Raw genomic sequence first — 27,366 nt, forward strand, 5'->3', positions numbered from 1 at the left:
TAAAAACCGTGACCACTTAATATTTCGTGGTTTTGTTTTTAAACCTGTGTGGTCTATCAAACGACTTAATTTGTCCCGTATCCAGCCCTTTACCTGAGAGAACAGAGACACAGACAGAAAGAGAGATACGTTTACTGGCTAACACAATGTTCTAGCAAAGCTATCAAGATAACGTGATAGAAATCAACCTACAGCGTAAGACAAAAGAAAACGTGTGGAAATACAAAATATTCCCAAGTAACCTCGCTAGTTTAAAAATAAAATAAACTGAAATTCGGAAGAGAAAAAAAAACAGACGAGGATTACCAAAACTGGTATTGCGCATGTCCATAGGACTGGGGGGAATGCATTTTTTCAGTGGAGACATTTTCTGAAGTTGCGCTGTCGTTTTAAAGATAGATCGACTTTGTAAATGTTATTTGAAATCTCTATCCCGATTAGTTTGGTCAGGAAGGTCGGACTAACGTGAGACTACAGTAGTTTGTGAGCATATCACTTGTTAAATATGGAGATTTAAAATTTGACGTAATTTATTTTTATATATTATATAATGTGTTAGTGGGTTTGTGCCCAGCAGTAACAGTCGTCTGTAGTTCAAGGAGTAGATTAAAAAAAATAAAGCCTTGCGTGCAGTGTAAACGGGTTTGGTCATTTTTACATTCATTTCTCCGTGTCTTGTCGCCATCCCGCCCCCGCACGTATTGCTAAAGCGTCAATTTCAGCAAAGACAATGCTCAAATTCGTCACAAAAAAAGGGGGGGGGGGGGGGGGGGGTGAAGGGAGTACAGAGCGAACAGCCAATCGGGTTTCTAGGAAGGGAAAAAAGCTGCACAGGCCTCCTCGCACACCTCCAATGACGCTACAGGCAGCCAATCAGCGGAGCACCAGCTATACACACACCATTATAACCGGCTTATTTTCCCGTAAGATCAATTTCAGAGCGATAAAGACATCGAGGAATAATCACGGTGCAAGTTGATACAAGGACAGGAAGCGATCAGATACACAGCTTTGTAACTTTCAGCCTTTTTTTAATTAAAAAGGCGGTGTATGTTAAACGGGAAAAAAGGACACTGAACTGGGATCGTTTCTATAAGAATAACTTGTAACTTTTTTTCTTCAGATAAGCAAATAGGCTACGACATCATTACACACCAGCAATACAAGTTATCGGACTTTTAAAACCATCGGTTTCTGATTTTTCTACAGCAAGTAATCTTAAGAGGACATTAGGGCCAGGAAGGATGGAATCAGGCGGCAAGGTAATATTAAACTGATTATTAAAATATGGGCTGCAGCCCACAGGTTGCGCAAAGCGTATGGGCAGTGAATATGGATCTGGGTTAACACGCAGGTACTATACAGTGCACAATCAAGGAAGTACGCAGTAGTCTTTTGCATATATGAGTAATCCCCTATAGTCGTTTTTAAGATCTTACGAATTGCCTGTAAAACTTAGACTATAAAATGTTTTTACTTGTGGGTAGCTGCCAGTAACACCGGTTTAATCTTACTAGTGATGCCGTGTGTACGTGCAAAATTAGGCGCTGTAGTGCTGGGGGGTCGCGCTCGCCCACTTCTCTTGGGCAGGGAGCGCACCGCTTCCGTACCTCACGTGTAGAACACGGAGCTGTTGGGCTCCTATTTATGTGGAGATATTAGGTATAACACATACAGATAAGCAAAGAATACAATAACCGCAAGAAACCTTTATATACCGACCCCTCACTTTTAAATATCGCACTACACCATTGCGTGTAAAATATTAAATTCACAGTATTTACAAAATGAGGTTTTGGCAATTTAGATGTGCGTTTAAGTTTAAATCTAACTATTTAACAGTCTAGGGAATTGTTAAAGAATCGTAAACATAACTTAGGAGGCTAAAATGATTTATATATACCGGAGTTTAATTAAATACAGTATACCTATTGGTATTATATTTGAGTCCAAAAATGTGAATGTTGCCATTACATGTATACAGTAATGCAAGTATGTTTTGTTGGTAAGCATTGCACGCAAAAGGGAGGCACGACAGGCTCGCTCAGAGTATGCAAACTGATGTAAAATACGTTTCAGTAGTACTACTGTATACGATTTGGCTTTTATAAAACGGCAGTGCATTGGAACTAGTAATAAAAAGCTATTGTTTAGGTTGTACATTTTGCAGCAGTAAAATATAAAAATAGAACACCTAATGGTTATGTTTCAATACACAAGGGAGTTGGATTTATTTTATAATAGTTCTTGGAATGGAATAAACCTTATTATAAAACAAACAAACAAAAAAATCAGGGTTATTAATCTGTTTAATATTTGTTGTGCATCAGATAATGTGTTTGAAATCTATAGCTGTAGTTGGTTAGCAAACCAGAATAGCAAGTTCAATGAAGTGTATAGATTAGTGAATTGTGATGCCATGACTGTAGCCAGGTCATTCTTTACATAGAGGTTTCCAGAAAGATTTACATTGATATTTTACAGTAAATATACATCAAGTCTTGGCCCCCTCCCCATTTGAGCTTTTAAATACCTCAGGAGTTCATACACATATAGACCTAGGCAAATACAATGAATCAGTTAATTGAGTAGAAATCAAATTGTGATTATCCTGCATGTGTGGAGGAGAAATATTTAAAATAGATTAATGTAGTATAGAAATTATATGACTTCTGCACTACTGTATTTGGGTAGGGAAACATATCCACTTATGAGGACTAAGAGCAGTGTTTGGCATCAAATCTTTAGGCTATAGCAGATCTGCTATCAAACCATAGCTGGACAGTGACAGTATATCACGTGTAACCTTCATATCTTTTACAAGGTGCAGAACTGTGCTTGCATTAACTAGCAGTGCAAGACTTTCCAAAAAAAAAAAAAAAAAAAAAAAAAAAAAAGTGCCTATTTAAAAAGGTGCTTCTACGGAGAAGTGGGACGTGACTGCCAAGGTGTTCAGCATGGCAGTTTTAACATGTGTGGTTGTCTACGCTACACGTCACCAGTGGTTTACCAGCTCTGACTGCACAGTTCCTGCCTAGATCTGTGAGGATACAGCAATGAGGACAGGGTTAGAGTTTCTGTTCTGCATCAGACTGCAGTTCAGCTGATGTACTCCAGTCTTTTCAGCCCTGTTCCAAAACCCCAGTCACAACTGACATGTCTCAGGAAAACAGCAATACAACCATGGCAAACTCCTAATAGCATAAACGGCAAATCAGAGGTTTTGTGCACCTAGGTAGAATCAACTACAGCAAAGTCATTTACATTTTGGGGGGGGGGGGGGGGGGGGGGGGGGCGACTAGGCAGCACAGTCAATCAATCTTGCCTAGTCAAGCCCACACATCTGATTACGGCAGTATTTAAAAACAAGGATTTAATTAAAATACAAGTATATCAGTTACTTAAATCGGGCAATATTTCAGCTAGCTATGTTTAAAAATATTCCCAACCTATGTAATTTAACCCTTTCAGTCCTGGCAGGACCTCAAGGTCCTGTCTTATCTTAACAGTTTCAAATAGCATGGCCTGCAAGAAGGAAAGACACAGAAGCGACCTAGGTTTCTGTAGGAGTAGCGATAAAAGGCAAGTATGGAAAATTATCAGCTGTATTTTTGTACAAGGAGAGTACAAACATGCTTTGACATTTGAGGCCAAAGATTCCTCAGCTGTAATTACACAAGTTATTTTACAACGTGTGGGGATTAGAGTACGGACAGGACTGAAGTCTCTTAACAAAAATATTTGTCCAGTTCATGTATACTTATAGGAGTTCCTTTTTAATTATATAACTTAATTTCCTATTCTTCAGCTGTACAAATTATTCAGGACTGCAAGGGTTAAGTATGCTATTAAATTAACACATGTCTTATTGGAAAAATGATGTTTTTATTCACTAGACAAAGCCAAAACTAAACAATTGGGACAGAAAAACAAAAAAAGTTAAAACTTCTACATTTTGCAGATAGCCTTTCATGGGCAAAGCACCTCCTTCACCAATCATGGCCAGGTTTTTTGTTAGAAGTTTGATAACATTACAACAGTTTAATTTCCTAGTCACAATTTTTAAAGAGTGGAAGACCAGGAGTTGTACAGTCCATACAGAAGTATGCAATGCATTCATTTATCAATTTTACATGCCGTTGTTTTACTGGCAGCTTTGAAATGGGAGGTTTTTCAGATAAAGTTAAGAAATTTAGGGTAACATTAGTTACATCATTATGAAGTCATGCCAGGTGGGTAGGCAGTGTTATAAAATGTATAACTGTCCAGAATTTAAACTCGTACCCTATTCTCCTAAAGTGAGATAACTGCCAACAGCACACTGACTAGCCTGGGTGTCCAGCATCATCAACTGGCACATTTTGAAATTGATAACCTGCTGAACAGTGCTCCCCATTCAACACAGAACATACTGAAATAAAGCAAGAATACGTTAACTAAACTGAGCAGATACATATTTGAACCCCCTTACCCCTACTAGGTTAGTGATAGCAGTGTAAAGTTTAGACAATTGCAGAAGCTTACATTCCTGCCAATGCAATGCCTTCTAGAAGCACGGAACACAATAGACAGGATATGGGTGGAATTAACTGGCTGTTACAGTTTGGGAAAATTGGAAGGATAATGGACAGTGCTTTAAATTATAAATTTTCTTATGCGAATGGGTTACTGCATGTGGATTTGTCCTTTACTGTAGCTGGCAGATTGGTCCAATGCGGTGGTTTATCTTGGTTTTGGTGTGAATTGGTCTTGGGGGATTAAAACAGGCATGGCAGAACGTGGGAGGGGGAAAGCGAAGTTGGAAGGAAACTTTTCCAGTAGTGGCTGCAATTCCCAGGAGGAGTGGGAACACGTAAAGTATTCCCAAGCTAAAAGCAGAATGTCTCCTCTGATAGCCTTCCCACAGTGGGTTGCAAAATGAATGTCCCAGCTTCTTAAAGATACAAGGCGCAGCTTACTTAAATATAAATAAATACTGTAGCTACAACAAATGATGCAAGTACCCAAATATCGTGTTACTTGTGAAATAAAATTTGCTGTGCTACAGCGTAGACTTTAGGATAGGTTTAAACATAGAAACCAAAAGGCTTTACACCTTTTATTTCAAGGACTTCAATTCTCTTTCCTTCCTTAGGTCGCACCCGATAATGTCGCTCTGTTAGAACTCAGAATAGGGAAATGGAACAGACACATTCCCCTATGTGCCCTCCCACCATTCACAAGATCTACCAATCAGTGCTCCGTGCTGTGCCCTGGCAAGACCAGCTAGTGATCTCATTTTTCCTTGATGAGCCAGTTGAAACACGATGGGCGAAAAACATTTGGAGACGTGACACGGAGCACAGTGTACTGGGCAACAAGAGGAAGAGGTCGACTGCATACAAACGTTTGTTTGCTTGGCGCAGTTAAATGCCAATGCAACCAGGAAGCAGCTATTCAGAAAGCCTGCACATTAGCGTCAACATCTGAATTTTACTGTAAACCACATCAGTATTGGTGCATTAAACGTTTATGCATTAGACTTTAAACTTTTTTTACCTGCAACTACATTTGCCGACACTGGGCCCTTAGCCTTGGAAAATGGTGAACGTTTTTCAGGCTTTAGGTAGAAAATAGCAACTTCAGGTCGGTATTGATAGAAAGCAGAGATGGTTGCAAGAGATGAGATCGACGTGTTATTTTGAAGAGATTCACATTTCAGTGGTGGCCCCTGACATTCCCCTCACACAAAGGTCAGCTGACAGTAGTTGAACTTTCTAGAGGGATCCCTGCTGTAAGCCAACACTGCAACAGCTTGTGTCAGACAGGGGCAGTCACAACAAGATCATTTAAGCCTTACAATTTCAATCCTAATTGTAATTTTCTAGTCATGTGTGAAAAGGGATGTACTATTCTATATACATCTAAATTAGGAGTCTGCCATTCAGATTGAGACTGACTGACAAACTACAGAAAAGAGTCCAAACTGTCACATTTTGTATAGTGAGAGAGTAAGCACGATTCAGATTTTTCATTGGACCTTTGGACACAGCCCTGATCTACAGGTTAACATTGGATCTGGGTAAAATATAAAATACAAACTTAGTAGCAATACATGACTAATAAGATGACAGTAGTTTACAGCCTTATATAATGCTCCTGTAATACAATACGATCACGCATTCTACCCAGTAATTAGTCACCTGTCAATCAGATTTGAAATGTGGTTTGGAGGAGAATTTAGTTCAAATTTAAAATTATGCAAAAAAAAAAAAAAAAAATACAAAAATGTGAGAAAACGTAGAAATTAGACTGACTGTTGTAAAGTTGTGTGCCCAGCATTCACGTTATTACTGCTTCCATGTTGTAATTACATAACTGTGTATCATAGGCTATTTCAAATAATAAAAAAGGGGTTTTCAAGAGGGAGTGCTAATGTAATTAACTTCCTTATGTAGAACAGATAAGTCTCTTTATTAATCAGCTACCAGTTCCTTATAAACAGGACCATGTTTTCTTGGTTATGCTTTCATTAGAAATCAGTGGTTTCCACCTTTTAAAGGTTATAGATCCATGGTGTCATCTCTTTTCCTAGTCCCTGCAGTATGCCAAATTAGGTTGTTTTTTTGGCAGTAGGTTATCAAAATGGGATGGAAAAACTCTCAGAGAGTTTGAGCAGAGATGTGTGGGACTGTCTTGTGATGCCATGTGTCACATCTGGGAAATCCCCAGCAATGCTGCAATGGACTCAATGAAACCTTGTAGCTCACTGGCTGCTCAGGAAACACTGTAGACATGACCCGCACAGAGGTCAAGTTATAAGCGGCACATATAATGGATTTCCCAACCTAACTTTCCATTCCCGATAACCACTTAAACTATTAAAACTAATGACCAACAGCCCCAACCTACCTGTTAAGAACACAGGAGGCTGTGTGGCCAAGTGGTTAAAGAAAAGAGGCTTGTAGTCAGGAGGTCCCTGGTTCAAATCCTGACTCACTCACAGACTTGCTGTGTGACCCTGAGCAAGCTACTTAACCTCCTTTCAGAGCGAGACGTTGTTGTAAGCGACTCTGCAGCTGATGCATAGTTCACGTACCCTAGTCTCTGTAAGTCAACTTGGATAAAGGTGTCTGCTAAATAAACACGAGATATTTGATCTGCTACAGCTTCGTAAAATATCCTGTGCATTTAGTCAATGTTCTAGAAAAGTGACTTGGATTTTATTTTATTTTTTTTTTAAACTTTGAATGTACTAGGATTACTATACTATTACGCCACGTAATGGTGCATTTTTTTGTATCGAGTTGACAGAATGGACTCAGTATTCTACAGTATAATTTCAGCTCAACTTCCCTTCACTTACACTCTTGGCACAAATTCTAAAATTGCATTGCTATCTCGAATGGCATTAAAGAAGCAAAATGATATAAAGCTACAAGCATATTCCCCCACCCCCACACATAAAAGTCATTTACAAGGGGACTCAATTATAAATACATTTAAAAAATATTGTATCATGCTACTTTAAACTGTTCTTTGTTACCTTTAAATTTCGCACTTGATTTAGGGGGTAAACAGCAAAGTGTTGTTGAAAAGTGGCAAAACCAGCTGGAAAAAGATTGCACAGTATTCATATGTGGAGAGTCTGCCTCCCCTCCTCCACACTGTCTACCCATTTCCTCATCAACGACAAGGAGTCTGAGGAGCTGAGCAGGGGAGGTTCTATGGGCTGTACTGTAAAGTATTTGGGTTAAAGGTAAATGTCACAGTATACTGCTCCAAGGATAAATGAGAAAAAAAAATTATGACTGGTCTAGAAGCAGACACACCAGTGTTAAAGCATTACGCACACACACTTAAACTGGAGATACACTCAACTGCAGGCCCCAAGCGCAAACCCAGGAGTAGTAATTGACAGTAGGTCGTTTGTCACCCCCCCATATATAAAATAGTTAATTATTTATGCCAAAGGCAAGTCAGAATAGTTTCATTAATATCAAACTGTATTCTACTCACAAATAAGACTAAACTTTTTAATAAGCAGTCTTTCACTGGCACATTCAGAAAGAAAAGCAAGTCTAAAATGGTCGGTTTTAAAATATTTCATTGGTGTTTCTTCAATAGCAACTTGGAGTAAAGCCTTAAATGGGTCTGTGTGTTACAAATTATTTTTTTTTAAAAAAGCCACAAATAGAAACAGCTTAACTAACCCAGTTGTTAGTATTGGTTACCTTTACATTCAATGCTTTTTATACTGGGTAAACACTGACAGAGCTGAAACAGCGTGCAAATAGAAAAAAAAAAAAAATTAAACACAGATGTTGGATGGATTGATATCACAGGCAACTATACAGCTGGCTACTTCTCTGTTAAAACACGATTCAGATGCAAAAATGAAACATTTTCCTAACGCCTCATTTGCTTATGAGATCTGGTCATGGTCATCAGTGTGGTCATACTGATAGATGTCACTTTGAATGCACAGCCCTGTTACCGACAGAGTTGTTAATGCTGTTAAACTATTTTAAACTTAAAAAGCAGCCTTAACCAAAATAAGTCATTACATGTGCGATTTCAGAGCTAAAAAAGTAGAAAAACTGACCCAAATAAAGAGATGGTAGTGTTTCTTTAAGACTCGCCTTTAAATCCAGAGGGGTTGCATGTGTGCGTGTCACATCCTGTTGCACAAGCTCAGGCTGTATGCACTCGTTGACCTGGCTGGGAACGTCACTCACCAGAGAGGAGGACCTAAAATGGTGGTCTGCTGGGTTCCGATTGGCTTATCTCTGTTTTGGAAAAAAGTTGGAGCCAATCACGTTATTGGTGTCATCCCTCCCAATAGGCTACACATCAGGTCTGTATTCTGTAGTGGGGATAATGTTAGCTGGAGGGGAGAGGAGGGATTCAGTAAACTGTAGCTTCGACAGTAACCTGCTGTGTGATATGCAAAGAGCACATAACCAGGGCTATTGGCCATTTCTGTGTGGTATTTATTGGAAGAATACAGAATTATCCAATAAGAGAAGAAAATAAAAGAACATGGGAATAGTTGCCTGTTTTAATCATTCCTGGTGTTACTAGGAACTTGTCACCATGTAAAGAAAGCAAGAAGTCGGAGAACAATTTGAAAACTTGCAACGGCTCAAAACTGCTATGCACCAATGGGAGTTCTATTTCCATCCCTGCATGATTTTTATAAAAATTTATTTCTGAAACCAAGTTGCTTTTCAGAAACAGAGCCCCATTGTAATACCAGCTTCATAGGTTTGTCCACTGTACATGTTGGTACACGGTACATTCCTGTGAACAAGAGCAGGTACATTTCCCTATTAGCGAGATTAGCACACAGAGCCAGGACATGCACTTTTTTTTCCCCCTACCAGGTCTTTTATTACGGGAGTGTCAGGAAGGATTACTCATTTTGGGGTGGCTGTCGTCCAGGCTGTTTCACTCTGAATGGTTGTATAAACCTCTACTTTGAAATGTACTTTCCAAGCTGGTTTGCAGGGGTGGAGGGTACCAGCGTGCTTTATATTAGTTCATTCAGACCTACACTAACTGAACTTATTTCCAAGTAAAAAGACTACCTTAGGACACAGTAGGCATTACTGTACATACAGTATTTTCCTTTCCACTGCTCTTCTGCAAAACCTCAAATAAAATCTACATAAGATTACAAACAAAGCTAGTAATTTTTTGCACTTGGGAGAAATATTACATACTGTATATGTTGGTAGTATTAAACAAAGTTGTGCAACTGAATCCGAAAAGGTATCCTGTACGCATTAAACCCGTTCAACACCAGCTCACTTTCAAGCAACGTTTTCTGGTGACATTGAGCTACCTAGTGAAAATTGCTTGAAAAAATGTCCCTTACTAAAAGTGGTTTTAAAAATGTAGCCTGGGATAATATGGTCTGTTAGAATGAGACTCTGTGCATCCTGTGGCTTCCTGCTGCTGTACTGAAACAGAGAGGGTCCAGTCCAGCACAGAACCCACTGGGGACTCCAGTAACCTGCAGACCAACATGGAGAAGATAGAGCTAATGAATGATAGGGAAACAAGTTAGAACACCTTAGAGGATTCACCTTTAAACATTTACAAAATAAGTTTGTGTATATAATAAAAAAGGCGGTGCCATGGCCATTATAAATTACGAAAGGAGTCATACGAGAGAACTTGACACCTCTGGGTTGTGCCGTCATAGCAACAATTAATGCAACACATTTAATACGTGGAACACAAAGGCCAGTTCTCTGGAAACCTCACCCTTGATAATCCAAGTGTAGGTCACACCCACAAATATATATTCTTTTAACCTTCAGACAGAATAGAAGGAGAGACTATTCCAGACACCAGGGTTAGAACAGAACCCATTGCCAAGCACTCTGAAGGCTCATTTAGTCATTCAGACTCTAAAGTAAATTCCAGTTAAAAAAAAAAAGTGTTAGCCATCAGTTGTAGCCTACAACTGAAACAGACATTCTGTAAAGTGAAGGATTGCCATAATTTCAATTTAAAAAGGAGTGCTCATACTGTACACCAATAAATAGGATTAAAGGTTGCTACTTCTTGCCTGCACTCACTTTCTCATTAACGTTAGTAAGAATCTATGTGTTTATGGTATGAATTAAGTATTCTAATGATTACCACTCTTATCACAGCTCAAACAAGCACAACCCTGACCCGAACACCTCCTGCCTACCATTCTGTACTGGGCTGCCAATTGCACCAAACAATCTGGTGTTTGTCTTGCAGTTTGAACTGGTGACAGACTCTAGAGGAGATAAGAATGAGCGAGCTAGCCCGCTGTATTGTTCCGAACACGTGTGTTGGAGTAAAACAGCCGCTACAGGGCAGGATGTGTCTCTTACAGGAATGGAGAGCACTTGTGGGCAGCTGGCCCTTGTCCAACCACAGCATTGAGATACAGCAAGACAAGAATAGCAGCGACCTATAGCCTAGTACAGGCCCCGTCATTTACTCAATGGTGCATTTTACACGTCTTATTTCAAAGAAATGCTTTTTCCACGGCAACTAGAGAGCGCATTGAGCTAGCAGGACACAACAGCTGCTTGTTGCCCTCCATCCCCCTGGGGAGCACCTAGTATGGAAGTCTGTCAGAGTATTGATACAGTGCTCCATCATAACCCATATATAGTAGCTCTCTCATCAACAGGAATGTAAACTGCACAGTACAGTAGCTTGAGCTACATTTGGTTATTCTAGCAGCCAGTTACAGCCCTGATAACTGCAACATTGGCTATGAATGCCAAGCAAGTTCTGCCCAGGAAGGGGGGGGGGGGGGGGGGGGGCTGCCTTTTAACAGGAAATAGGTGCTGTTCCTGCTTAAGGCATCAGTACACCTGTGTGGTAAAATGTTAGCAGCCATCCAGCTTCATCAATAGCTGGAAGCAGATTTGTGTTTATAATCTTTTTCAAAGCAGCTTAAGCCACAAAGTTGTGTGAAAATGAACAAATTATTTAAAAGAATTTAAGTTAATGCTTGGTTTTGTAGTGGAGGATTCCAGAATTAGAGAATTACTGGCAATATGCAATTGGCCCATTCAGATTGCTGACCAATAGCTACTCTGCAAACGATCAGCGAAAACAAGCAGGAAATTGTTACATTAGATTAAGCATGTTGCCATGTTTTGTAAACCATTTGCCAATTAGGCTGTGAATGCAGGATTCTTTTTTCATAAATGTTGGGATTGAGTAACAGTGAATCTGGTGGATAAATACAAGGCTTTGTCTAGCTGTGCTGCACTCTGTGCTAATCAGACAGATTGTTGGACTTTGTTTTCATCCATCTAGAATTAGGTTGACCTGAGATTACCTTCAAGAAAGGACAGATTCCCTTAAAAAGCATTTTAGGATTTTTCTTCTTGAAAGTAACATATGCCACAGCAAACATACATTTTCAATCTGGCTATACATTAGTGTTTAAAAAGGTCTCAGTTTGCATTTCTTATTAAGTCAGGAAGTCTGTCAACTTCTTGGGACTTCATGGTCTCAAAGCACACTTTCTGCAAAGCAGGTCATTCAGTAGCAGCTGTTTGGTTAAGACAGGAAAGTTGTTGAAGGGCATTCTGGACATTGTTGTTGTACATTTTCGTAGACACCCAAGCAACTGTAAAATCTGTACTTTTTACATTCATAAGTTTGAAATGTGACTGTAAATCAAATACAAAAACAATTACATAGCCATATGCAAAACTAATAAAAAAAAACACAGTAAATCACTAAAATGTAGTAAAACTAAAAGGACTAGTACCACTATCAGGTAACACAGGAAAACTGGAGCCAACATGTATTTTGTTGTTGTTGCATTAAGCACAACAATAAATAAGGGCATATAAATTCCTTTCTTAAATGCATCAGACCAATCTACAAAACAGAGTTTTGTGGGCCCACGCATTTAACTAACAGACAAAAAAAAGTTAACTGGTAAACAACTATGCACACTCAAATTGAATCTTACCATATCAAGATGAAATGTTCTTAGTGGAATTTCTTCCGGGAAAACAGGCAGATGCTGCATCTTGATCAAAGAACATCCCAGTCAATAGACAAGGTTTTCACTGCAACTACCTTCATATATTTACCAACAACACATAACACACTGCTTCTAATATTAGTACTTGTGCATCTGGTAAATACTGCTTTACATAGACAAAGTTCACCTGAAAAACAGAACAAAGAAGCCTCTCCATTACCAGCTATATAAAACACCTGGATTTAACAAAAGTCCCTTATCAAGTAATTGAGTTAATTCCTGTGCGTGATCAATGCCATAACCATTTGTCAAAGCCAGCTGATTCCCATGCAACCTGAAGAGATGTCTTGTTTTCAACACACATCATTGAGGCATCGTGGTCAGAGTGATTATCAGATGTGTACGAATATGCATTTCGACATGCGCACACTTGCACAAGCTAAAATGCTGTTCACAAAATATAGCCATCCTAGTTTACGTGGGTAGCTCCAGTACAGTAAACAGTAGAGCTGTTTGAGATAATATCTAAATGTAGGAGATATTTCATCTTTCCACTCATGGTCTTTGTTCCAACCCTGTTCTAAAGTGTGCAATTGAATCAATTAAGCCTCCATCCAGACCCTGAAGTAGTTAATTATATCATGTTACCTGTTAAACCTGTGGCGGAGTGGCCCTCCAGGGATGGGATTGGACACCAGTGATTAGTGGCACAGCAGGCTTATTGAGTAGCCTCTCTTTACCTTTAAGCCTGGGGTTTGAATCTTGTGTAATGAGTTTGGTGGTGTTAAACTAGCTGCCAGCGGACATTAATTCACATCTTCTAACTGTCTGGCTCTCCTTAAGGAGGTCTTGATTGAGCTACGATGGGATACTCTCATGGTGTCTCCCAGCACCAAACCTGACTGTAGCCATTGCCACATGATCACTGCATTTACAAGCACAGGAAGGAAACATTTATAAATCTGAACACAGTTGCTAACCTGTTTATTTCTTTATTTTTTTTCCAGCAAGTCACGTTGCAGCTGATGCTGGCTGTAGGAGCGGCTGTGATTGGGTCCCTGCAGTTTGGGTACAACACTGGAGTGATCAACGCCCCTCAGTCGGTAAAGCTTCTGAATGGCCATAAATGAGATTACAGTTATTTTGACCAATGGCCTGTTTTACAGGCTACAGGGAGAATGTGTCTCTGTCTGCATGTCTGACCCTTACATGCATGAAATGTTGAAAATAGCTGCGGGAAAAAAAGTCGTTTTGGACACAGAATTAATATATTTCCATTGAAGATGTTTTCCTTTTTTTGTTTTATATGGGTGGGGGGTGATGTCATCCTCCTAAGAGGCTGTTATACATTTGTCTCGTCCATATGACCCCATATAAAGACTAAAAGAGAGGTTTGGTTTTGTATCTGTCTTCATATGAGGCTGCCATGCACAAAAGGGTTAAAATCTATGGTAGGGGGTGGAAATCAGGTGAAGAAATTGAAACTAAGTTGCTGTTATGGGATGAGTACAGCCCTAGCAAACCGAAATAGTCTGAAGTTTTCATTTGACATTTGCAACAACAACTGGGACCGTGCTGGTGCTTACAGTAGCTCATGTGTGAAAGACTTTCCGACTCAGAGGCTTTGAGAACAAGCTGGGATTGGATGTGCCTGTTTGAGTTTAATAACACTGTGTAACAAAAAAACATTTTTTTTTTGTTCCTGGGTAGTAATTGTTATTTCCTAATTGCTTATGCCTCAAAAGTATACAACATGGCTATTATTCCCCACAAACTTTGCTTTTGTGACCAGGACAGTGATATTTCAAAATATCACTATTTCCAATGGTAAATACAGTATAATTGTAAATCTCAAAAAACTACTCACTTCTAAATCTTTTGTAGTCATCTTTGTATTACTTTAATATAAATACATGTTAATTTGGATTCATATGTTGTTTTATTCTGACTATGTGAACGAAAAGACACACATTTGCCCATTTTCCCACTGGAAATAGTGATATTTTGAAATATCACTGTCCTGGTCACAAAAGCAAAGTTTGTGGGGAATAATAGCCATTTTCTATACTTTTGAGGCATAAGCAATTAGGAAATAACACTTACTACCCAGGAACAAAAATTGTGTTACATAGTTTAATCATATAATCTTTTAAGATAACGTCAACCACATGGTCTTTTCAGTCTGTTTTGTTATATGAGGATAGAGCCGTGATGGTGAGGCAGCGTGTGTGAGTCATTCTGAGTTACAGAAGAGCTGTTCTCGGTGTTTCCTTTTAACAGCATACTACTGTATAGTATAGTATAGCATATATTGAAGCGATCTGACAATGCTTCAAAAGAAGATGCACAGAGAGACTGGGGTGTGAATTCCATACTAAGTGTTTGCCATCCAGTGACTTTACAACAGTACAAAGGAGCCAGGATCATTTAGACAGGCAGTTATAGAGACAAAGTATTGACTGCATGCACTACCTCTTTACACCACAGGGGTCAGTCTCATACCAACTCCCTTTACCTTGTAGGGTTTTTTATGTTTTATTAATCCTGGGTCAATAGTTGTAGTTTAAGTTTTTACCATTTTCACCAATACATCACCCCATAAACCCTGAGTTCATATATGTTATGTAGCATAGTTGTATGAATTTGGACAATATAAACAAACTGGACTGGGAACAAGGTTTCTGATAAACTAGAGTTGTAGTTGTAACTACAGTAGGAAATACATGGCAGGGACTGGCTATTCATATTATGTAAAATTGGTTGTGGGACTCTGCAGTTTTAAAAGTGAAGAAGTAGCTTCCAGTAAGCCACGTAAATATGTGAAAGTGATCGAGGAGGACAATATAAACCAACTGGACCATCAACAAGACTAAACTAAAATGCCATTCAATAGCAGCAGACACCATGATATTACATTTCAGCGTAAAACCTGATTATGGGACATATAAGGAATGAAAGATCACCCTGCTGCTGGTCGCGTCCCGATGCACTGCTGTATGGTAAAGGCCTGGTAAAACACAAAGCAGCAAAGTAAAATGCAACACAGCCCTGCAGGTTCTACTGTAGCCAAACTAACTGTGAAATGGGTACTGATTGAATAAGCAACTTTTAATTAAGATATAATATTAGGTAAGCCTTTATCAGCCAAACTGGCAAGCCAATGACTTGCTGATGAGCAACCTTCTGATTCAAATGAGACTCACTGAGGCACAGCTGAAAAGTTACCAGAATAACAACAACTGGAGTTATACAGGCACAGAATGACTGTAAAGCTCTTGTACAGTGGCATGTAGAGTGTTACTACAGAGTGCTGCTGAAACCCCTGAGTCATGCTGCAGCATTAATATTCCCATCATTTTTCAATAGAACACAAAGCCCAGTGATCACGTGTCTGCAGCTCAGCCGATGCAGCTGACACACATAGCTGTGTTGTATAAACCTGGCTCACACTTCATTTCGTTGTGGAAATTTTTCTGGTTCGGAACAGGCACAAAGGGAAAGGAAGGCGGCAGCCGATTGGTTGCCAGCCAGGCTACAGAGGTCGGCTCTGAGCGATAGTGAAGACATACGGTGATCGCAGGATCTTAAAGCTGTAGCGTCCCACAGTCTTGTTCAGATTTCAACAGCAGTTTAAGGGTATATTGTCAAAACTTTCAAAACTTAGAAATAAACAACGAAACATAATCTAGTAACATATTTCAGACTGACCCAAGTGGAAATGGTCCTAAACTGTACCAATGGAAGACAAATAAATACAAAGTATCTTCAAAAGGGTTTTTTTGACATTGAAATTACACAAATACAGTACTGTGTTTTTTTATTAAAATGTTTTGATGTCCATTCATAGGTGCTTTCATCCAAATTCAGGAGCTGCTCTTCAGTTCTAGCTGTCTGTCATGGGCATATGTAGAACAGCCCAGGTATCTTTATAGACGTAAGAGCCATCGTCATCTAGTGATCTGCCACTTTGGCAACAAGTTTCCTTTTGTTTTGCCTGCAATACACTGCTTTGCACTAGATAGCCTTTACTAATGTAAACTGGCTGAACAAGCCTACACTGCATATATCTGTGGTTTCTCACCACCAAGCCACAGGAATGAGTGAAGACAATTTGAATAAGTTTTCAGATGATTTCACTATCTTCCACTTCGTAGTTAAGGTGACAGTGCATTTGAAAATCGTTCGTAGTGTGCAGTTGTTACGCTGGGACTATAAATAAAGGCTTGGTGATTAGATTACTGTGCTTCAAGGGCTCTCAGGAATGCAGGCCAGCAAGTTCTTCTGCAACTTGTCATCGGCACAGCAGTGCTACATTTATAAAACAGCCAGACACCACTTAAAATCAGGCAAGATATTCACTAGTTCAGTACTGACAGTAGCACATTCAAAATAATGAAACATTAAGTCAATGGAATGTATTCGTCTATTCCAACAAACACTGCTTGAAATGTATTAGGTTGCAAAAGTCGCTTCATATTCGTTCGTGCAACATCATTTAAAAAAGACTGAATCAGTAATTATTTTAATGTAATGTGGTATGTTTTAGACTTCTGTTTTTCAAAATGAAAGAATATGAAAAACACATGTTCTTCCTAGCACCAAGCCCAATATAGATGATAGATAGATTTTCAGCTTTGGTTTATGATACAAAGAAAGTGGAACTAAACCATTTACAGGATAGAACGAAAAAATATATGCATGCAGCTTGCCTGTAAAGGAATACAATTTGAAGTGCTCAAGTATTTCCCACCCTGTTGTTTTTTGATGTTAGCGGATCACTTCCTCAAACATGAAGTGGGTCAAATTGCTATGCAATGGGAGTCTTATTTCCACCCTGCCTTGTGATATACAGTACATCTTTAAGAGTTTCCAAATGTCAGTAGCTTTCACTTGACAGCTCATTTTGTTCAAAGCTGATTTTGATTGGTAGCGGTTCAGGCATATCTGTTTACACTCCCTCCCAGTGCATTGTGGGACTTTGACCTTTCTGCAATGTGGATCATCCTCTGTTTGTAAACACTAAGCTGTGTAGTATGAGTTCCCAGCTGATACAATCTCTGCTCTAAAACACTATATCGCCATCTAGTGGAGAAATGAATTATACCAAAAAGAACAAGAGCCTACAGTTAGTAGTGCAGTGATTATTTTTCTAATGCCTTCTCTCTCTCTCTTTTAGGTCATTGAATCCTTCTACAATGATACCTGGTTTGACCGATACCAGGAGCCCATTCCTCCAACCTCCCTCACCACCCTCTGGTCTGTCTCTGTCGCCATCTTCTCAGTCGGGGGCATCTTTGGATCTTTCTCTGTCGGACTTTTTGTCAACCGCTTTGGGAGGTAAGAGAAGAACCACCCACCCCCTCACATATATTTCTGCAAGCCAACATTCAATCCAGAAACACCCACACTGTTCCCATATTTTATGGCGCTATTCATTAAAAAACAAAAACTACATTTAAAGGGCAAGGCGATTCAAATCCCATTCTGCAGGAGCTCAATAAACGAGGTGCTGCACTATAAACATTACACTGGATGGAATCTGGAGTCTTTCTCCAGTGAGTCTAACTCAATGTCTCCCTCTATGGTCTCCAGGCGGAACTCCATGCTGTTTTCCAACTGTCTGGCCTTCATCGCTGCTGCTCTGATGGGCTTCTCGAAGCTGGGTGCCTCCTGGGAGATGATAATCATTGGCCGCTTTGTGGTGGGACTGTACTGCGGGTTGACCACTGGCTTTGTGCCCATGTACGTGGGTGAGATTGCACCCACTGCCCTCCGGGGGGCGCTGGGCACCCTCCATCAGCTGGGCATAGTCATCGGGATCCTCATGGCACAGGTAACAACATAATAAGACTTTGTCAAAGGGGTTCAAAATGTTGCTTAAAGGAGTAAAGCCAGACTTTAAAGATTTCACATTATCTTGACAGCCAGTCCCTTCATGCAATAAGCCTATGCAAGAAGTGCAGTTTGGAAATGTATTTAATTCTAGAAATGCAACTCACTAACATGATGCTTTCCTGGTCTCTTTTGCTGGCAGATTTTCGGGATGGAGGAGATTATGGGCAGTGCCTCTCTCTGGCCTGTCCTGTTGGGTTTCACCTTCATCCCCGCCGTGGTGCAGTGTGCCATCCTCCCCTTCTGCCCCGAGAGTCCTCGCTTCCTGCTCATCATCCGCAATGAGGAGAACAAGGCAAAGAGTGGTGAGTGGAGAAGTGAACGCAATACAGGCCATTCAGTCAAGATCCCTGCTGGTACATCCTGGAAGAAATAGCAAGCTGATTCTGGACCAATAATCTTTTATATATAAACATATGCAGTATTGGGTCTTTTTCCAGATCTTTTACACAGAATAATGTAGCCCAGGATGCATATAAGAGCAGCTCCTGATCACAGGTGACTCAGACTTAAAGAAAGCACAGTCCAGTTGTAATCAGGTTTGCATTTTCTTTGCCAGAATGATGGTACCTAAAATGCTGCATGCTGTTTTGAAAGCATGTTGCTGTGCGTGCTGTGGTCTAACTCTGCCTGTCTCCAGTTCTAAAGAAGCTGCGTGGCACGACGGACGTGGGCGCTGACATGCAGGAGATGAAGGATGAGAGCAGGCAGATGATGAGGGAGAAGAAGGTGACCATCCCTGAGCTGTTCCGCTCACCGCTGTACAGACAGCCCATCCTAATCGCCATCGTGCTGCAGCTCTCCCAACAGCTGTCAGGAATTAATGCTGTGAGTATCCCAGTCCTAAGAACCTATAGCAGTCACTGCACAGGCTAGCATCAACAGTGAGTATCAATGAACCAGAACACACAGGCACTGCACAGGCAGGCTAGTATCATCACTATGTCTAGCATCAGCACTTAGTATCACAAACCCACTGAGAGCACAACTTGTATTTTGAATGAATAGTGTATTTTTAAAGTAATTGTAGATTCCAAAATAATTCCATATAATGTAGCCATTTTGCACTTCCATGAGCTACTGTGCATATGTCTTGAATGTGTAGTTTTAAAATACACACATATTATAACACACATTTCATTTTAAAACACGATTTCTGTTGCTACTTTAGGTTAAAAGAAGCTCTCAGTTTCTATGCCTTATTCTTTAGTTATCTGTTGGCGCTTCCTGGGTCATTTCACCTCAGCAGTGTCTTCTGGGTCAAAGTGTATTACTGACTGAAAGCATGTCAGCCAATAGGGGAAGCAGCTGAATGGTTATTAACCAGTCTCAAAGCATGGCTTGTGAGTTTCCCTCACCCTAGTGTCGTACCACATGTCTGTTTTAAAATGAAAATGCATTTTTTGCTACAACGCTTAGCAAAACGGCACATTTGAAACATGTATAGTGAGTAGCTGTGCATGGCAGAGAGATTTTGTGTAATAGTTTTGTTAGCTCCAGTTACCAGTGAAATGTTTGCTGGGTTGTTGACCCACACACTGCATTTCTTTCCTCCAGGTGTTCTATTACTCCACTGATATCTTCAGGAGAGCCGGAGTGGCACAGCCAGTGTATGCCACCATCGGTGCTGGAGTCGTCAACACTGCGTTCACCATCGTTTCGGTAAGTTCAGACTGTTACAAATCCAACTGCTTTGTCACCTCAATGAGCTTTATCCTGGTTATTTATTATTATTATTATTATTATTATTATTATTATTATTATTATTATTATTATTATTATTAAAATAATTGCTTTTAGAGCTTCAAAAGCTGTGATACATTTGTGTCAAATGGCCACATTTTAAAAACCGATCACATTGCCTTAGAGACTTAATTTCAGCCTTCAGTTTTGTAAACCCAACAAATGCAATGATGTTATCAGAATGAAGCTAGGAAAACACTACTCTGAATTCAGACTGCTCTAAATAAGTACTAGTTCTATAGAGTTCAAATTGTTTTATTTCTTACGTTACGAAACTTGTAACAAGCAATCCAGAAAAGCACTCAAATTAGCTTGATGGGGGGGTGAGAATTACCATTTTGGTGTAAAATAAATCTAGTCCCTGAACTATGAAGGAAAATAAATGGTTACTGTTACATAATTAGAAACGAACAAAAGACACATTTCCGGTTATCAAATGGAAGAAATCATTTTTACTCCTTGGCCAAAGAGTGGTTTTTGTGAGCTCTCCTAGGTGGCAGTGCCACTAACCCATTTCTCTCTGTCTCGCCAGCTCTTCATAGTGGAGCGTGCCGGCCGTAGGTCTCTGCATCTCATTGGACTTCTAGGCATGGCAGGCTGTGCTGTTCTGATGACCATAGCGCTGGCTCTGTTGGTAAGTTCAATAATGACATTACTGCTGAGGTGCTTTGCAACAATCAAACTACAAGCAAACCCATTCATTACATCAAGCGTAGTTGCTGCTATTCTCAATATCACTGCGGCGGACGTCACCTGCCTGAGAAATCTCAAGCCCTCCCAGAATGCACCTTGGACTGAAAAGTCCGTGGCAGAGTCACAATTGGCCACTCAATGGAATTCCCTTCGAAAGAAACCCAAATATGGCAGCATTATTTGTAAGTTTATTATCAATAAAAGCACTGCATGTTGGAATTAGTAATGTACACAATAATAGTGAAGCAGTTTGTGATAAATGGTTTTAGAATTCAGTGACTGTCGACCCACTGGCAATATTCTTTGTAGATTGATGTTCCCCATCCTAGAACTTTATTCTTTTTCTTGTAACCTTTTGCAGTGTGTTGGCAGTTTAACAATTGAATCAATCAGCGCAAGACAAAAAGTCTTTGAAGTTTCACAGGATGTGATTGTACAGTTGGTCAGGAATGCCTTTGACTAGATGCCATGCTTGGGTGGGTTTGATGCCTTGACGGATCTTCAGTTCTAAGCCTACAATTTAAACCACTCCCTGGACTTGGCTTCTTTCACAAAGGAACAATCATCGTGCCTTCTTTTAAAAAATAACACAAACAAAACCGCACCAAAAACACAATCACACTTGAAAAAGCAACATCAATCAAACCCCTTTTGCAGCCAATTCCTTCTCTATGTGTATAAAAAGTCTGACTGGAGCTGTATTTAATCAGACGTCTGGCTCTGAAATGGCAATCCCAATTACGCTTGTATGGGTCCTCATTTTAAAAAGTTGACTCTTAGACAGTGATCGTGTCTGTCCATCCATCCGTCTGTTATACTTTTTTTTGTCATAGCCTCCTATAGACCTTTTAAATTGCATTCCGGTATCATCCTGTGTGTGTGTGTGTGTGTGTGTGTGTGTGTGTGTGTGTGTGTGTGTGTGTGTGTGTGTGTGTGTGTGTGTGTGTATTACCTTTTACATAAATAGATTAAGAGCACCCTCCTCAAGTGTGTTATAGACAGACCTATAATGTGTATACCGTATACTAGTTTTCTGTTGGAGATCTACTATTCCATAAATTCAATTTAGTTTAGGTTTGGCAAAATCTGAAAATATCAAACTTTGGTGGCTTCTGTTTAAAGTCTGTCCTCTTGCTATGCCTGGGTGTGTGTAAGTGGAAGGCTCACATCACTGTATTCATTGTGTTTTAACAGGAAAAGGTGGCCTGGATGTCCTATGTCAGTATCGTGGCAATCTTCGGCTTCGTGGCTTTCTTCGAGATTGGCCCCGGACCCATCCCCTGGTTCATAGTGGCCGAGCTGTTCAGCCAGGGGCCCCGGCCCTCTGCCTTTGCTGTGGCTGGCTTCTCCAACTGGACGGCCAACTTCATCGTGGGCATGGGCTTCCAATATCTTGCGGTAAGGGAGGGCACCGAGCCCGTTGGTACATCCCGCTTCCTAATTAAAAACTATTACACAGCTTAACCTTTTGGGGTTTACTCAATAGATTTTAACAGCGGTGGATCTTAGGGTTAGAATTAAATTCAAATTACATGTTTGTTGTTTTTTATTGCTTCTTACCTTTACAGGATATTTTCAGTCAAGTGGTTCTTGTTGCTAATATTACTGTGTTTTTGAATTTTTATTAAGGTCTAGCCAATGTTGCATAGCTGTATGTAACTAAAGAGCAGAACTAAAGGACTAAAGAGCAGTGTTTGAGTACAGTAGAACCTGTCGTATCCGATCCTGTAAGATACAAGCCCCTTCATTAACTGATGGACCTTTGTCATGTGTTATTTTCACATGCCACTATCAAGTGAACGGTACTGAAACTGAGCACTGCAGTAAATTCGGCTCTTAGCAGGTCAGAATGGATTGAGCTGCAGATAAAAAAGAAAAGACGGTGCGTTTAGGGATTCAGTTTCACTTTCTATATGCTGTCACTTCACGTAACTGCCCAGTTTAACCATATTAAATAAATGAAAACAAGGGGTTAATGGAATTACTGTACTGTTAAAAGCTGAAACCAGATTTTTGCACTGACCTCCAAGCCAGTTTGTTAACACACACGATGCAAAGAAAAAAGATACCGATCACTTTGACACAGATTTTGTATCTTTGTTTTGCACTAATTTTCACTGATTTTCTTTGTATAACATATGCTGAGTACTGTAGTTTTAGACACACTGATGTATTGACTTTGTTCATTAATAATAATGCCCCGACGCTAATAAAGCAATACAATGTAATGTCACAACTCCTTCTGAGATATGACACATTTACACAGTGAACCAGTGCAGTGGAGTATGGCCGGCTTTACTCTAATTGCATGACTATGAACCTCTCAGAATGATTGCAAGCATCATGAAAAGGAAAGGGGACCAGCAGGGAGTAATATAACAGAGAGACTGCAGTGCAGCATTACTGTCTGACTAAACCTTGCTACACACACAGCGCTATTTTAAATATCACTGGATTAGACCACTAGAACGCCTCCCTCATCTTTGTCTTCGTTCTTTAGGAATGGTGTGGGGCCTATGTCTTTGTCATCTTCACCGTCCTGCTTCTGGTATTTTTCGTGTTCACCTACTTCAAAGTGCCGGAGACCAAGGGCAGGACGTTCGACGAGATCTCGGCCGGGTTCCGCCAAGGCTCGGGCTCCAACCCCAGCGAGAAGCACTCCCCTGAAGAGCTCAACAGCCTGGGCGCTGACTCCCAGCTTTAATCCCTCACTGTCCCCGGGCTTACTAAACACAAGAAACAGCACCACAGAAGAGCGGACTTCCTATCTGTATGTCTGAGTGATTGTCTACACTGCTGGTAGATTGAGACTTGCTGTCATGACATTTCTGGGGAAAAGAAGGGGTTTGTCCACACTATTTTTTTTGGCATACGTGTGGGAAGGGTGAGGCTGAGAGTGGTTGTGTAGTGGGTTCTCATTTTTACTGCAATTTATTGCTGTTGTATAACCTCAGCTTTGCTGGCTGCTTTTATACAACCATCAGAATTTGTCATGTAAAATTGCTGCCCGTTCATCTGTGGTTACAGAAAGTCAATCTTCAGATTTAAGTCATCAGGATTTTGAAGAATTAAAAAAAAAAAAAAAAAAAGGCAAAGGCTGACCCCTCCTCTACCTTTCCCCTAGTGCAAGGACACTTGAGTATTCACAAGAATCTACAAACCCCACCCCTTTCCAACGATTGGCTCAAATGATTTGTCGTGGTAACTGTTACATTCCGAGTTTATAGGGAAATATGTTTAATGTCATGGGCTGGACTGATAGCCTTACGGTTACAGGCACCTACTGCTAATAGCAATGGCATGTTTTTTTGTGCTGTTTTAAAGTTTCATGTTATGCAAATATCGTTTTTATAAAAGTCGGACATTGCGTTCCTGAAAGGAGGAATTAACGAATGTTATTGTTTTTATTTTTTATAGCTGTATGTAGATAGATATATACATACGCTTTTATGATGAACCCCATGCATTTTTTTCTGGACTAGAAAATGGCATGAACACGCAAGAGATGATAGTGTCAGACTCTTTCAGCAGAACTGTAGTTCATCACATTGCTATGTTTGCAGCTCTTTAGAAAACACACTAGCCCAGCTTTCCTTTGTAGTGCTAATAGATGAGCCATACATTTTTCTATAGATTTTATAAGTGCAGAGTATTTTTTAATACATTTTTTAAAACAATTCATCCTCCCTCTACCTGCGCCAAGTCTCTAAAATCAATCTCTTATATTCAAACCCCTTATTTTTGTGCTCTTTTGGTTTTTCATTTTTTTTAAAATGTGATGTGGGATATAAATATAACAAGAGATACAATGTAAACTGTCTGATTGATATCCTGTGCTTTAGGTCAACCTCACTCTCATAACCTGCAGTCAGCAATAGCAGCAGCAGAAGTTTACATGTTTATAGCGTTGCCCTTGATACATCTGCAGAAAAGTGAACTACCAAAACAGAATGGGGGAGGGTATGATATCATATAATAAAGGTAATACTGATAATAAGAACATTGATTTGAAATCCTTGGCTATTACGGAAACCCCAAAATGTGTCTGGAAAACTTTGTGATGGGGTGAGGCACCGATGCTGTTTTTAAATGTTTCAAAATGAGCAATAATGGAAAATAGACAATCCATCACGAATATTATATCAAAATTAAAATCATGCTAAAAATAAACAGAAAGTGAAAATGTAAAACCCTAATAAACCATGCAGTACTCTTACACGCTGCCCTAAAATACACCAGCAGAAATCCCAAGAACTCACAAACACACCACAAAACCGTTTCGCAGTGGTGTCTCTCTTGCGTGAAACTCTACAACTATACACACCAGTATCCTATTTCATTTTCTATTGAATTGATCCTGCTGTATGAGGGCTTTTTTTTTTCTTTTTAAAGCAGCCTATTTCTCACTGAAAGCTAAAGTTTGCGTGAGTTTTATGGGGCAGGGATGGCAAAATTCCAGTACAGTCAGTATTATATTTTAATAATAATAATAATAATAATAATAATAATAATAATAATAATAATAATAATAATAATAATGTTAATAAATTAAAAACAGGACTCGTTTAGGAATGAAATATCATATTTCAAGCGAGTATCCTAGATTGTACATTTTAATTTTTAATTTTTATTTTAAAGTAATAGGTTACAAAACGTTACAGGTAGTTTCTGTAAGTGGGGCCTATATAAAATGTTATTGTACTTTCCCTCCTTGAAGAAGTAGCTCCAGATTATGGACTACAATTCCCACAATTCTTTGTAAGTAGTCAACTTCTTTGAAATTTGAACACTTGCTACCTCAGTAGCACAGCAAAACAAAAAAAGGAATACAATCTCGGAATAAATAAACAATGTGAGTGAATGTAAATCTCCTTAAATTTGAAACGGATTGCATCTTATCAGGACAAAAGTGAATGTGGATTCCAGCTTTGATCAAGCTTTGGGGGTTGGCATTAGGACATAATTGTAGCGCTTGTGTTCGTAACTAATGCAGCTCAAGATGCACAGCTGTCCTCTTAGATTTGCCTTTCTTGTAAACAGGCATTGATCAGACATAAAACTGTGTCTGGCATGAACACACGGTATAGGAAAGCATGCTTCTGTACTGCAGCTGCATTCCAATGAAGGTCAGTTTGTTTTAAATCTGCAAACCTGCATTCCATGCAAGTGCTGCTGAAGTCTGAGTGACACAAACATGCATCTCTTACAGCAGTATTGCAGCTGCGCTATAATTCTGAATTCAATTAGACATTAGTCAAGAATTTCAATCAAAATGTCATTTAAATTAGGAACGTGGAGTTAATGTTAACTGCTCATTGTATACCTTTTAATCTATTCATATTGTGACCATAATGAAATTTACATTTCTTAGGCTTACAAATCATTTTTATATTGAAGGGTTAATAAGTAATATGTAAGTGTTCATAGTTCAAACATTGTATAATACCTTTAAATACAGCATACTTTTATAAAACACCAAATTCAGCATCTAGTATACTGTACACAATGTAACAAAGGCTTTGTTTTTGCAGTTTTTTCTTAAATAATATGCAAATGTTAGACAGCTATAACTAAAACACACAAATCAAACAGGCTTCGTTTTCAAAAAAAAAAGGCATCAAAATGTTATCTAATGGACAGGCTAAGAACTTCTGGTTTGATCAGAGCAATCTTTCCGAAATCCGATTGTATTCAAAAGGAACCCTCCCCGCCTTCCCTCCCCAAAGTTTGCCTTCATTGTGTCCTGTGTTGTGATACAGGCTATGATTGTTTAACAAAAGAAATCTGCTCTCTCTCTCTCTCTCTCTCTCTCTCTCTCTCTCTCTCTCTCTCTCTCTCTCTCTCTCTCTCTCTCTCTCTATATATATATATATATATATATATATATATATATATATATATATATATATATATATATATAAAATGTGTGTTTGTGTTTTGTGTAATTACTGGAGAGAAAAGTAAAACACTGTATACCAGTCTGATCTCTGTAGAATGCATAGCAGTCATGACATGTGTGCCAAAAGTTTCCCAAGGTAGAGCAAGAGAGTTGTTTGTAAGAGTCTGTGGCACTGTCTGTATTGACATTCTTATTGACGAGTCTACTTGGGAAACTTATTGGTGTCTGTATTCTTACACACGTATGTATTCCATGGTGACATAAATCTCATCTTCCTAAAATCATGAAGTCGTGACTGAAAATAATTCAATAAACATTTCCTGCTTTTCTTGTGTATAGATTTAAGTATTTATATATTTTTTATAGTGTTGACTGTAGATCCGTACTGTAAATAGCAACAGATTGTATCCACAAATGTAAGTAAATTTGCTTTTGGTTTTGTGTACAGCACCAGTTTTCAATGTAGACGCTTCATAGTCACCGTCTTTTTGCCTTCCATAGTTTAAGAACCTCAAAAACAATAGAGAAAATGTCAAATGTAATCAGCTTTGAGCAGGTACCAGTGACAGATAAAACTATTTATTAGGTGTTTAATTTATTAGTGTCTTATAAAAACAATAAGTCTGTGTGTGCCGTAGGAGCAGAAGGTGTTTTTTTG

General features: G+C 39.4%; 1 protein-coding gene across 1 annotated transcript; it reads left to right on the forward strand.

Annotated features, from left to right (window-relative positions):
• Window positions 1-918: 918 nt before the first annotated feature.
• On the forward strand, window positions 919-26,516 carry LOC121329043 (solute carrier family 2, facilitated glucose transporter member 1-like). The gene is made up of 10 exons (XM_041274307.1): window positions 919-1,262; window positions 13,489-13,584; window positions 17,658-17,818; window positions 18,074-18,314; window positions 18,516-18,678; window positions 19,014-19,201; window positions 19,931-20,035; window positions 20,649-20,750; window positions 22,004-22,207; window positions 23,310-26,516. Exons 1-10 carry the CDS (start codon window positions 1,245-1,247, stop codon window positions 23,511-23,513), a joined length of 1,482 nt encoding a protein of 493 aa, XP_041130241.1. The 5' UTR covers window positions 919-1,244; the 3' UTR covers window positions 23,514-26,516.
• Window positions 26,517-27,366: the final 850 nt, after the last annotated feature.

Source organism: Polyodon spathula, chromosome 16 (genome assembly GCF_017654505.1).
Source record: "Polyodon spathula isolate WHYD16114869_AA chromosome 16, ASM1765450v1, whole genome shotgun sequence".
In the NCBI taxonomy this organism is placed as follows: domain Eukaryota; kingdom Metazoa; phylum Chordata; class Actinopteri; order Acipenseriformes; family Polyodontidae; genus Polyodon; species Polyodon spathula.

Excerpts from the sequence above, each read along its gene's own strand:
- LOC121329043 (XM_041274307.1), top strand. Across the intron at positions 13,585-17,657 it reads TGATCAACGCCCCTCAGTCG|GTCATTGAATCCTTCTACAA; the intron begins GTAAAGCTTCTG and ends TCTCTCTTTTAG. Across the intron at positions 18,315-18,515 it reads TCGGGATCCTCATGGCACAG|ATTTTCGGGATGGAGGAGAT; the intron begins GTAACAACATAA and ends TTTTGCTGGCAG.